This window comes from Rhincodon typus, chromosome 4, assembly GCF_021869965.1.
Source record: "Rhincodon typus isolate 14 chromosome 4, sRhiTyp1.1, whole genome shotgun sequence".
Taxonomy (NCBI): domain Eukaryota; kingdom Metazoa; phylum Chordata; class Chondrichthyes; order Orectolobiformes; family Rhincodontidae; genus Rhincodon; species Rhincodon typus.
The window spans coordinates 59,952,162-59,965,250 of record NC_063335.1 but is presented as its reverse complement, the minus strand read 5'-3'; the positions used below and the strand labels follow the sequence as shown (position 1 = coordinate 59,965,250).

At 41.9% G+C, this 13,089-nt stretch overlaps 1 protein-coding gene across 1 annotated transcript in view; it reads right to left on the bottom strand.

The window, feature by feature from the left end:
• The window catches only part of oxr1a (oxidation resistance 1a), a 245,534-nt gene that overhangs the window by 112,507 nt on the left and 119,938 nt on the right, over positions 1-13,089 (bottom strand). The window contains exon 5 of the mRNA XM_048596118.1: positions 4,103-4,210. Coding sequence (XP_048452075.1) covers positions 4,103-4,210 — 108 coding nt within the window. The remainder of the gene's footprint in view (positions 1-4,102; positions 4,211-13,089) is intronic.

Here is a 13,089-nt window from a genome sequence, read left to right as displayed (position 1 = left end):
CACAGTCTGGAATCTACATTATATGCGGGATATGATAACACTGGAGAGGGTGCAGAGGAGTTTTATCAGGATGCCTGGATGGGAGTAAGTAACGTAGAGAGATTGGACAGACTGGGATCATCTTCCTTAGATCAAAAGAGATTGAGAAGGGATATGATTGAGATGTATAAAATGATGAAGGGGCATAGACAGGAAGAAACCTTTCCTCATGACAGAGAGATCAATGATCGGAGCATAGATTTACGCTAAGGGGTAGAATGGTTAAAGGAGGATGTGAGAAATTTTCTTTTCACCCAGACAGTGGTGGGAATCTGGAATCCCTGCCTGTAAGGGTGCTAGAGGTAGAAACCCTCAAATCATTTAAGACACATTTAGATGTGCACTTGCAATGCCAAGGCTTACAAGGCTATGAGCAAAGTGTTGAAAATGGAATTAGAATAGCTTAAGTGGTCGTTTTTGACTAACAGTGGAAATGATGGGGCTTTTTCCGTGCTGTAGATCTCTATGACTGCTCGACTGGGTCTGTAGCAGGTCAGGAAAGAATGAACAAGAGGGAAAAGTATCTAACCTAATCGTCGCCAATCCGTATCTCGGTCCACAACAGTACAGGTCAGAGTGACCACCACACAATCTTTGTGAAAGAAGAATCTGGAAGACCCTCCATTGTGCTGTGCATTACTTCACAGTGCTGAATGGGATACATCTCGGACAGATCTAGCAACTGAAGACACGGTCTCAGAAGAACTGTAGTCACCCACAATTTGCAACCTCAAGGCCTGATAAATCCCTCCCTCTACTATTATCATCAAGGTAGAGGATCAAGCCTGGTTCAATGAAGAGTACAGGACGGCATGCCAGGAGCAGTTCAAGTATAAGAATTTCAGCCACAAGTGCCAATGGATGATCCATTCCGGCCTCCGCCAGCATCACAGATGTCAGTTTTCAGCCAGTTAAATTCACTTCATATGATATCAAGAAACGATTGAAGGCACGAGACATTCTAACAATAATACAAAGTCTTATATTCGAGAACCTGCTGCATTCCTATTCCAAAGAACAGTACGGTACAGTACAGGAATAGGCCCTTTGGCCCACCAAGTCTGCACTGACACACAGAACCACAGAAATGATACATCATAGAAGGGGGCCATTCAGCCCATCAAGTCCATGCCAACCCAAAGACACCTAGATGCCCTTTCTAATCCAATCTTGCTGCACGATGCCCACAGCCCTGCAGCTTAAGCACTTCAGGTACAGATCTAGGTACTTTATGAAAGAGTTTAGGGTCTCTGCCTCTACCACAAATTGAAGCAGCGAATTCCAGGTACCCGCCACCCTCTCAAATTTTATACAGCTCAATCATGTCAACTCCTCAGCCTTCTCCATTTCAAGGCAAACACCACCAACCTCTCCAATGCACCAGTCCTGCCAATATTTTAGTCAATCTTCTCTGCATTGTCTCCAGGGTAATTATGTCCTTCCTGTAATACAGTGACCAGAAATGCACACAATATTCCAGTTGTGGCCTCACCAGTGCCTTATCCAATTTCATCATTATATCCCTACTTTTGTACTCCAGATCTCTACCAACAAAGGGGAGCATTCCACATACCTTCTTTATAACCTTACCTAACTGTCGTGCTATCGTTAGGGACCTTTGCACTTGCACACCAAGATCTCTCACTTCACCAACCTTCTCAGTATATTCCTGTTTATCGTGTGTTCCCTTTTACTGTTTGGTCGCTCAAAATTCCTTACCTCACACTTATCAGAGCTGAACTCCATCTGCCTCTTTCCTGTCCACTCTACCTATATTATTTTGGAGCTACAGCTATCCTCTGCACTATCTACTATGTAACCAATTTGTGTTGCCTGCAAATTTCACAATTGTGGCAGTCACATTCAAGTCAAAATCTTTTATATATAAAACAAATAGCCAGGGTCCCAACACCAGGCCCAGCGGAACAACACTTAACACACCTTTCCATCTGCAAGGGCTGCCATCGGCCATAGACTGCCATGTGGGATCTTGTTAAATGCTTTACTAAAATCCATGTAGACAACATCCACTGCACTACCCTCATCAATCCTGCTTCTCACTTCCTCAAAGAATTCAATCAAATTTATAAGTCATGACCTTTTCTTCTCAAAGCCATGTTGACTATCCTTGACTAGTCCCTGCCTTCCTAAGTGACAGTTTATCTGATCTCTCAGGATTGATTCTAGCAATTTGCCCAACAATGAAGTAAGACCAACTGCCCTAATTATTTGGCATTTCCTTTGCACCCTTTTTAAACAATGGAACATTTACAGCCCTCCAGTTTTCTGACACCTCGCCTGTATCTACAGAAGTTGGAAAATAATCCTCAGAGCATCTGCTATTTCCTCCCTGACATCCTTCATAATCCTACGGAACAATTCATCTGGCCCTGGTGACTTATCCATTTTTAAGGATTCCGCCTCCTTTATCATTTCCCTTCTCATAATGACTATTTTGTCCAATATTTCAAACTGCTCCTCTTGGATTACTACATCTACATAATTCCAATTGTTTGGGTCTATGGGTATAAAAAAATTTTCATTTAAAATTTTTCCGATACCTTCTGCATCTTCACACACGTTCCCCTCTTCATCTCTGACAGGTCCCACTTTTGTCTGAACTGACCTTTTTTGTTCTTTCATATACTAGCAAACTATCTATCTTCGAGTTTTCCTTTATCTTGCTTGCTGATTTTTTTTGCACATCCTCTCTTTGATTTCCTTATTTTTTCTTTAACTAGATTAACATGATGTCTTTCTAAATGAAAAATTTTGCCTCCACAGGATCCATCGTTCCTTGCCATTCAATAGTGTTAACTCTGAATCCCCCACAATCCTGGGGATTACCATTGAGCAGAATTAGAACTGGACTAGCCATATAAATACAATGGCTACATTGCTAAGGCATTCTTAGCCCCTGGCAATATAGCAGATCAGAGGCTAGGAATACTGTGGCAAGTAACTCACCTCCTGTCTTTCCAAAGCCTGCCCACTCTCTACAAGTCAGGAGGACTGCAGCTCCAACAACACTCAAGAAGGTCGGGTCCATCTAGGACAAGGCAGCCCGTTTAATTGTCACCCTACCTTCAACATTCACTCCTTTTACTGCCAAGGCACAGTAGCAGTAGTGTATACCATCAACAAGGTGCACTGCAGAAACTCACCATGCCTCCTTCAACAGTAACTTCTAAACCTTCAACCTCTTACCATCTAAAAGGAGCAGGGCTGCAGATATATGGGAACATGACCAGCTGCAAGTTCCCCTCCAAGTCAGAGACCATTCTGACTTAGAAATAGGTCACGATTCTTTCAGTGTCATTTGCTCAAAATCCTGGAAGTCCCTCCTTATCAGCATTGTGTGGGCAGTCCTACACCCCAAGAACAGCAGCAATTCAAAAAGATGCTCATCATCTTCTCAAAGGGAATTAGAGATGGGCATTAAATGTTGGCCCAGTCAGTGACACCCATCTCCAGTGAAGTAAAAATAATACTAGTTTAAGTAGCACGTTTTGATACACTAGCTTTGTAGACTGTACAACAAGTCCAGCGTAGTACATGGGGTAAAAAGGTTCAAGTTCACAGTGTACAGATGAATTTTGTATTTCCTTGAGTAGAGGAGATTAAGGGATGATTTAATGGGGTAGTTTAACAAAGTTGCAAGGGTGATTGGGGAAAAAAAAACTATATCCTCTCATGGATGTGCTCATATCAAAAGGGCAAAATCTTCAGAGCTTGATTATTCAGTGTGATGTTCAACCACTTCATCAAACAAAGAAAGTTGAAATCTTAAAAACTGTCTGCAGAAGATTTGGTGGCTACACCATTTGAACATTTTGTTTGATAGTGTTATTCTTGCCTCAACCTAACTTAATGCATGGGAGTGCTTGGTACTGCACTTACTTACGTTAATACAAATTCATTTTGGAAATAAATGGAGCAGAAGTTACTGCAATGTTACAGTGCAGTGCCACAAATCTCAAAGTAATAAAATTACACAACTTGCACATTATATACAAACAGGCAGTAGAATTGTACCTGAAAACAATGGTAAAAGCAATTGTACCTGGCCTGGAACAACTGCTCTGGCAAACAGTTTATTCAGCTGTACCAGCTCATTAGGTGCAGTGTCAAATTTGAGCGCAATACTATTCAAAGAGTCCCTTGATTCAACCTGTTAAAGAACATAATTTGTTAAAGTCAAAATTCAGGAGTAACACTTTCATGTAAAAGCAGACAGACAGCAGCATATATTTTTTCTAGCTTGCTAGTTTGAACCCTTTTCAGCTGTCCACTACAGAAACATAGCTAATAATCTTTATCTGAAAATAACCAATTAGACGTAACAAAATGTATTACAACTTTAAGAAGTTGGGAGATCACATTTTTTGTTTGACAATTGCGACGATACTAATGGCTTTAAGAGGTGTATATTGTGTTTTTGTTCTTTTTATGAAGGATGAGACAGAGGTGCTGAGGGGTCTGCTTAAACCAAGTTTGAATAATAGAAGCAGCTGTACGGGTGGAGTCGAGTTTCCACTGTACTGGGATTTTTAAGTTTTAGTTATATGCAGTAGCTAGGGTCTAGAAGCTGGATATGGAAGCACTTATTCCTCTTTCTGTTAAAGATGAAAGCTGGGGATCTCTTCTCATTGTCTCACACGCAATTCCAGCAATCTGTTTTACTGAATTTGCCTTTGCCAAGGGTGCGGCCTTGGGATGTTATCTAATATTGGAACAGTAATTAATAGCAGTAGTGTGTGCTGAGTGTTAGTGTTTGCTTTTGGGGTATTGAATGCGGTTGGTTTAAATAGGGTGTGCCTTGTATAGTAATGGCTCTTTCAGTCACTATGTTTCCTGGGGGTGGAAGAAGTCACTTCGGGAGTTTTACAGGAAGTGAACAAGACAAAGCTGTTGGAGTTGGCAGACAAACTGGAGTTGCGGTTGCCTTTGACCTCGTGAAAAGGGCACGTAATTGTGGCAATAGCTCGCCATTTACGGTCGCCGGACTTGCCATCAGAATCTTTGGAAATGGCTAGAATTCAAATGCAAATGAAGCAACTTGAACCTGATATGAAAATGAGCCAGTTTGAATTATGATTGAAAGCAGAAGAAGAAAAGCAGAAAGAATAGCCTGGCAGAACAAAAAGAAAAGGAAAGGAAAACCCCAGCAGAAGAAAGGGAAAAAGAGAGACTTTTGAACTTCACGGGTCGGAAGTGAAAACTCACAAGTCGACTTAAGATGGCAGATGTAGTAGAAAAGGTAGGAGTAGTGATGAGGACAGCAATCCCATCATAGCCAATGGCCTAGTAGGGATCTGCTTAAACATGTCCAAGCATTGCCTAAGTTCAACAAGAACGATGTAGAAGCCTTTCACATTTCATTTGAGAAAGTGGCTAAACAAATGAAATGGCTGGTGACTATGTGGGTACTGCTGGATCCAAACAAAGTCAGTAGGTAGAGCTAGTGAGGTGTATATATCAGTATTAGAGGAAGTATCTAGAGTGTATGGACAAGTGAAGAAAGCCATCTTAAGTGCACATGAGCTAGAACCAGAAGCCTACAGAAGTTTTAGGAATCTAAGGAGGGAACCTGGTCAAATGTACGTTGAGTTTGAAAGGATCAAACAAGTAATTTCGACAGGTGGAAAAGGGCATTGAAAATAGATCAAAAATATGTCGCCCTTAGAAAGATGATTATTTTGAAGGAGTTCAAAAATTCACTTCCTGAAGTAGTGAGAACTCATGTGGAAGAGCTGAGTTAAGGCTGTAAGATTAGCAGCGGAAATGCCAGATGATTATGATTTAGGGAAAAAAGAGAAATCCTCAGGGAGTAAGGGAAAAGGAAATCTCACTGAAGATAATAAAGATCGTTTACCACAGGGTGAAAAGGAAACCCATGAGGAGGAAAGAGAAATAAAAATGCTCAGGTGTTTTACTGTAATAAAGTAGGCCACATGAAGCTGCAGCATTGTTGGTTGAGAAAAAGCAAAGGGAAGATGCATGTGGGAAAACAGGATAAGTCAGTGAGTTTTGTTGAAGTGGTAAGGGAAAGCACAGTGGAAGTTAAAAAGCTGCAAAAGAATGTACAACCTGATTAGGGGTTGGTTGAGAAGAAAATGCCAGATCTCGTTGAAGAACTTATTTGTGTGGGTAAGGTTTACTCATATATGCCAGGAGGAATAGGTAAAGAAATTAAGATTTTAAGAGATATGGGAGCATGTCAATTTTTGATGGTGAGACATAAGGAGATATGTAATTCAGAAGGAGTATTGCCAGAAATGGTGGTAACATGTGGAATTCATGGTGAGAACAGCAGTGTTCCATTATATAAAGTGAGGTCAGAGAATAGAGTGAAAAGTAGTGAAGTGGTGGTCAGAATAATACAGAAATTCTTGATTCTGGAAATACAGTTTATCCTTGGTAATAGTATAGCTGGATCTCAGGTAGGAGTGGTGCCTACTGTGGTTGAAAAGTCAGTGAAACATCCGTCTTCAACACTATAATCCCAACCAAACTATTCTCCAAACTCTGATACCTAGGGTCGCTGCTTCACCCTCTGCAACTGGATCCTCCCCTTCCTAACCCACAGATCACAGTGAAGATGGACAACAGCACTTCCTCAACGACAGTCTTCAACACCGGATACCCACAAGTATGTGTACTTACCCCCCTACTGTACTCCATGTACACTCATGGCTGTGGTCAAATTTTGTCCAAACTCCATCTACAAGTTCACTGACAACACCACCGATGTAGGCCAGATATAAAACAATGACAAGACAGAATACAGGAAAGAGATGGTGCTTGGTGGTGTTGCGTAAAGATAACAATCTCTCCCTCAACATCAGCAAAACTAAAGAACTGATCATCGACTTCAGGAAGCAAGGAAGAGCGCACGCCTCTATCTACATCAATGGAGCGGAGGTGGAGATGGTTGAGAGCATCAAGTTCCTGGCAGTGACGATCACCAGTAATCTGCCCTGGACAACCTGCACCGATGCAACTGTTGGGAAGGCACAACAACACGTTTTCTTCCTCAGGAGGCTAAAGAAATTAGGCATGTCTGTAAGGACGCTCACCAACTTTTAATTGATACACCATAGGAAGCATTCTATCTGAATGCATCACTGCTTGATACGACAACTGATCTGTCCAGGACCACAAGAAACTGCAGAAAGTCGTGAACACAGCCCAGTCCATCATACAAGCAAACTTTCCATTTGTTGACTCCATATACACTTCTCGATACCTCAGAAAGGCAACCATCAAAGATTCTTCTTACTCCGGTTATAATCCTTTCCAACTTCTTCTGTCAGGCAGAAGATATAAAAGCTTAAGCACACATATCAACAGATTCAAAAACAGCTTCTTCCCCATCCGTTATTAGATTACTGACATCTCAAATTTCAAATCTAATGTTGATCTTGCTTTTTGTGCATCTTCTTTTCAGTCATAACTTTGTATTCCTTGTTCAATCACACTATGATCGCTGTATGTTATGATCTGTCTGTACTGCATACAAAACAAAACTTTTCACTGTACTTAGGTATTTGTGACAATAATAAATCAAAACACATCAAAGAATATCCTGGAATTTTTCCTGACTGTGTAGTAACAACGTCACAAAGGTTGAAGGAGGAGGAGAACTCAAGGAATAAAGATAGGAAGTTGAAGTTCAATTATAAGAAACCATGTTTAATTAAATTGTAGAGAGAAAGCAAAAACAGGTGGAAGCAAAAGAGAATATTTTCAGTTCAGAGAAATTAGCTGAATTACAACACAAAGATGAAAAACTAAAGCAGTTCTATCAAAAAGCTTACAGAGAAAAAGAATCCGAGTGTATCTCAGAACATAACTGTCTTAAAAATGAAATTTTGATGAGGAAATGGATACCATACATATTCAGGCAGATGAAAAATAGACAGAGGTTCGTCAAGTTGTATTACTGAATGGAAAGGTGGTGTTGCAGATAACAGATGAATTACCAGTAGAGATCATTTCGGAGTACGGAAAACTCAAGCCAAAATACAAAAACAGTTTTATTGGCCAGGACTGCATAAGATGTGGTTGAATTTTGCCAGGCATGCCATAGGTCTCAGGTAAGTAGTAAACCTCAGGCAGTAATAAAACCAACACTCTTAATACGCGTTCGCACATTTGAGGAACGTTTTACAAGAATCCTAATTGATTGCATAAGTCCACTACCTAAAACAATAAGTGGGAATCAGTATTTGTTGACTGTAACAGATATGTCTATTAAATTTCCACAGACTAACAGAGGATGCTGAGACTTCGCTGAGCATTCTGGAAGAAGTCAACACAATCACCATGATCAATCAGTGGAATGAGGAAGAACTCAGCGTCAAGGAATGGTATGCCCCAAACATTACATTACTGTAGTGTTTCCATCCTTCCTTCCTCATCTAACGAAACAAAAAGGAGTCATTAAGAAGTTTGTTGTAGCTTGGCGTGCTTGTAAAGATTGCACTGTAATTTAAGTGACCAGTCAGTGCAGCTAGTTGGTATAGTGCGTTCTTAGGAGAACACTGGGCTTTACTGAGTAAGGCTGGGAAGGTAAAATTCTTTTATCATTCGTAGTGCAAAGGGCAGAGATGTAAGTTAGTCGACAGTGGTGTGTTCCTCCTGCCAGATGTGGGAGATCAGGGAACAGTCTAGTATCCCTGATGACTATGTCTGCAGGGAGTGTGACCAGCTGCAGCTCTTGTTTGGTTGGAGCAGCAGGTGAACACGCCAAGGATTGTACGGCGGGCAGAGTGTGTGATAGTCACCAGTTACAGGGAGGTGGTCATACAGGAGGTAGTGCAGGAGTCTCCTGTGGCTATTCCCCTCTCTAACAGGTCTACTGTTTTGGATACTGTCTGGGGAATGGGGGCTTTGTCTCTTGGGGGAATATAACAGCAGTAGCCAGGCCTGTGGCACCATTACTGGCTCTGCTGTAGAGCAGGTTCAGACAATCCAAGTCAGCGACAGTGATCGGAGACTCGTTATTTAGGGGCACAGACAGGCGTTTCTATGGCTGCGTCCGAGACTCCAGGATAGCATGTTGCCTCCCTGTTGCCAGGGTCAAAGACATCTCTGAGCGGTTGCATGAAACTCCTAAGGGGGAGGGTGAACAGCCAGAGGTTGTGCTGCACATTAGTACCAGCGACATATGTATAAAGAGGGATGAGGTCCTGCGGAGTGGATACAGGGAGTTAGGAAAGAGGCTGAAAAGCAGGACCGAGGGTAGTAATCTCTGGGTTACTACCAGTGCCAAGTATTAGTTAGGCAAGGAATAGAAAGATAGGACATATGAATGTGTGACTAAGGAGCAGGTGCAGGGGGCAGAGTTTCAGGCTGTTGGATTATTGAGACCTCTCCTGGGACAGGGGTGACCAGTACACAAGGGACGGGTTGCACCTAAACTGGAGAGGAATTCATATCTTTGTAGGCTAGCGATACTAGGGAGGATTTAAAGTAGAGTGGCAAAGGGCTGGGAACCACAGCAGCAGGTCAACAAGTGGAGGATCAAGGGGAAGACTCAGAATCCCTACAGTGGGGAAACAGGACCTTTGGCTCAACAAGTCCACACCGACCCTCAGAGTATCCCACCCACACCCATCCTCCTTTCACCCACCTAATCTACACATCTCTGAACACAATGGGCAATTTATCATAGAATCCCTACAGTGTGGAAACAGGCCCTTCAGCCCAACAAGTCCACACTGACCCTTGAAGTATCCCACCCAGACCATCCCCCATAACCCACCTTAGCTACACATCCCTGAACACTACAGGCAATTTAGCATGGCCAATCCACCTAGCCTATACATTTTTGGACTTCTAATCAGGGAGGATGTTACATCTGCACTTGGAGAGGGCATGCTGGAAAGCTCATCCATTGAGGCAATATAGGTACAGTTCAAAAATAACAGGTGCAATCACTTTTACTGAATTATACTATAGGCCTCCCAACAGCCACCGAGAGATGGAGGAACAAATATGTAGGCAGATTATGGAAAGGTGCAATAAAAAAAAGAGTTGTCATAGCGGGTGACTTTAACTTACCCAGTATTCACTGGGATACCCTTACAGCAAGAGGCTTAGACGGGGCAGAATTTGTTAAGTGCATCCAAGAGGGTTTCTCGAAACAGTATGTCAATAGTCCAACTACAGAAGGGGCCATACTGGAACTTGTATTAGCTAATGAGCGTGATCCAGTGACTGACCTTTTAGTGGGAGAGCATTTTGTTAACAATAATCACAACTCCTTGTGTTTTAAGATAGCTATGTACAAGGATGAGTCACGACCTTGCAGGAAGGTACTAGACTGAGAGAGGGCAAATTACATCAGTATTAGCTAGGCAGTGTTAATTGGGAGTCAAGTCCACATTTGACATGTAAGAACTGTTTAAAGACCTGCTGGGGAGCGTTCAAAACCCGCATGTTCCAGGAAGGAGGAAGAGCAAGGATGGCAAGGTAAGAGACCCTTGGATAATGAGGGAGATTGTGAATTTGGTCAAAAAGAAGTATATGTAAGTTTAGGAAGCCAGAATCAGACAGGGCCCGTGAGGAATATAAAGAAAGCAGGAAAGTACTCAAGCAGAGAATTAGGAGGGCAAGAAGTGGACATGAAATGCCAGGTAGGGTTAAAGTGAATCCCAAGGCATTCTATAGATTCATTAAAAACAAGAGGATAACAAGGGAGAAGGTAGTAACACTCAAAGATAAAGGAGGGGACTTGTACTTGGAGGCAGAGTACTTTGCATTAGTATTCACCCAGGAAAAGAACATGAAGGATAGTGAGATTAGTGTGGACCTAGAGTACTCCTCTGATGCTGCCTGGCCTGCTGTGTACCTCCAGCTCCACACTAGGAGATTGCTGGGGCCTTGGCCAAGATCTTTGCATCCTCATTTGCGACTGGAAAGGTTCCAGAGGACTAGTGAATAGCTAATGTTGTTCCTCTGCTCAAGGAGGGAAATAGGGATAATCCAGAGAAACTACAGACCAGTGAATCTCATATCGGTATTTGAGAAGCAATTGGAGAAAATTCTTAGGGATAGGATTTACGCGCATTTGGAAAAGTATGGCCTAATTCGGGACAATCAGCATGGCTTTGTACAGGGCAGGTCATGTCTTACTAATGACTGAATTTTTTGAGGAGGCAACGAAAGTGATTGATGAGCAGTTGACGTTGTTTACAGGGATTTTAGAAAGGCTTTCAACAAGGTCCCTCATGGTAGGCTCATCCAGAAGATTAAGATGCATGGGATCCATGGTGATTTGTACAGTGGATTCAAAATTAGCTTGCCCATAGAAGACAGAGGGTATTGGTGGAAGGGTGTTTTTCAGGCTGGAGGTCCGGGGCTAGTGGTGTTCAACAGGGATCCATACTAGGACTTCTGCTGTTGGCGATACATATAAATGACTTAGAGGAAAACGTAGATGGGTGCGTTAGTAAGTTTGCAGATGATACAGGAAAGACATGGAGGCTTTCAAGGGGGTGCCGAAGACAATTATCAGGACGTTGCCTGGATTAGAGGGTGTGTGCTATAAGGAGAGGCTAGAAAAACTCGGGTTGTTTTCTCGAGTGATACAGGCTGTAGGGAGACTTCATAGAAGTCTATGAAATTATGAGATGCATAGATAGGGTTGAAGGTCAGAATCTTTTCCCCTAGAGTTGAAATGTCTAATAGTAGGGGGCATGCATTTAAAGTTAGAGGGGGCACGTTCAAAGGAGATGCAAGGGGAAAGTTGTTTTTCCTTAATATATACACAAAGTGGTAGAAGACTGGAAGGGGTGGTGGTGGAAGCCGGTACAACGGGGACATTTAAGGAACTTTTACATAAGCACATGAATAAGCAAGGAATGGAGGGATATGGACTAATGGCAGGCAGAAGGGATTAGTTTCATTTGGTGTCACGTTTGGCACAATGGCGTGGGCTGAAGGGCCCATTCCTATGGTGTACAGTTCTATGTTTTATGTATCATGGCTGAAAGGATGTTTGAAAGTTACTGCAACTTTTGTTTTTTTTTTAAACCAGCTACCCACAGAAATACAATTAGATCAAGGGTCAAATTTTACATCAAAATTATTCAGGAAAGTTATGGAGTGCTTAGGAATAAAATAATTCAAATCCACTCTGCACCATCCAGAATTGCAGGGAGCAACAGAACAGTGGCATCGAACTTTAGCAAGCATGTTGAGGGCTAACAGTTAAGACTATCCAGAGGATTGGGATGAAGGAATTCCATTTGTACTTTTTTTGCAATTAGAGATGCACCAAATCAATCTACCAAATTCAGTCCACTTGAATTAGTTTTTGGGCATGAAGTGAGAGGACCACTGACATTAATTAAGAAAAATTGGTAAAGCAGAATTCAGAGACCACATATTTGGATTGTGTGCCAAATTTTAGGAAAAGATCAAAATAGAGCTGGTCAGTTAGCTAGACAGCATTTGAAAAGTAGCACAGCATACGATGTGACAAGAAGCAGACAAAAAAAAACAAAAATTTTGCTTGTGAAGATAAAGTGTTAGCGTTATCTCCAGTGGTGGGTAAACCTTTAAAGGCAAAATTTAGTGGGCCTCATCAAATCGAAAGGAAATTGAGTGAGGCGAATTAATTCATAAGAACGCCAGATAGAAAGAAATCTCAGTGTGTCATGTGAATTTGCCCTAAAAGTATTTTGATAGGGAAGGAAACCAAAAGGAGAATGTGGTACTGGTTACTGTACAGAGTGAAGAACTGAGTTCAGATGATTCTGAGTTGGACATTCGTCTAACTAAACTGGACAATGGGGAAGTTCTCAAAAATAGAGGTAAATTATTAAGTTATCTTCCAGAGAAAAACCAAAATGACCTGAAAGTTATTACAAGCACATGGGGAGACATGGGAATAAGCTGGAAAAAACTAATCTAATTATGCTTGAACAAAAACAAAGTTGCTGGAAAAGCTCAGCAGGTCTGGCAGCAGCTGTGGAGGAGAAAACAGAGTTAACGTTTCAGTCTGGTGACCCTTCCTCATAAGTGTTCTGAGGAAGGGTC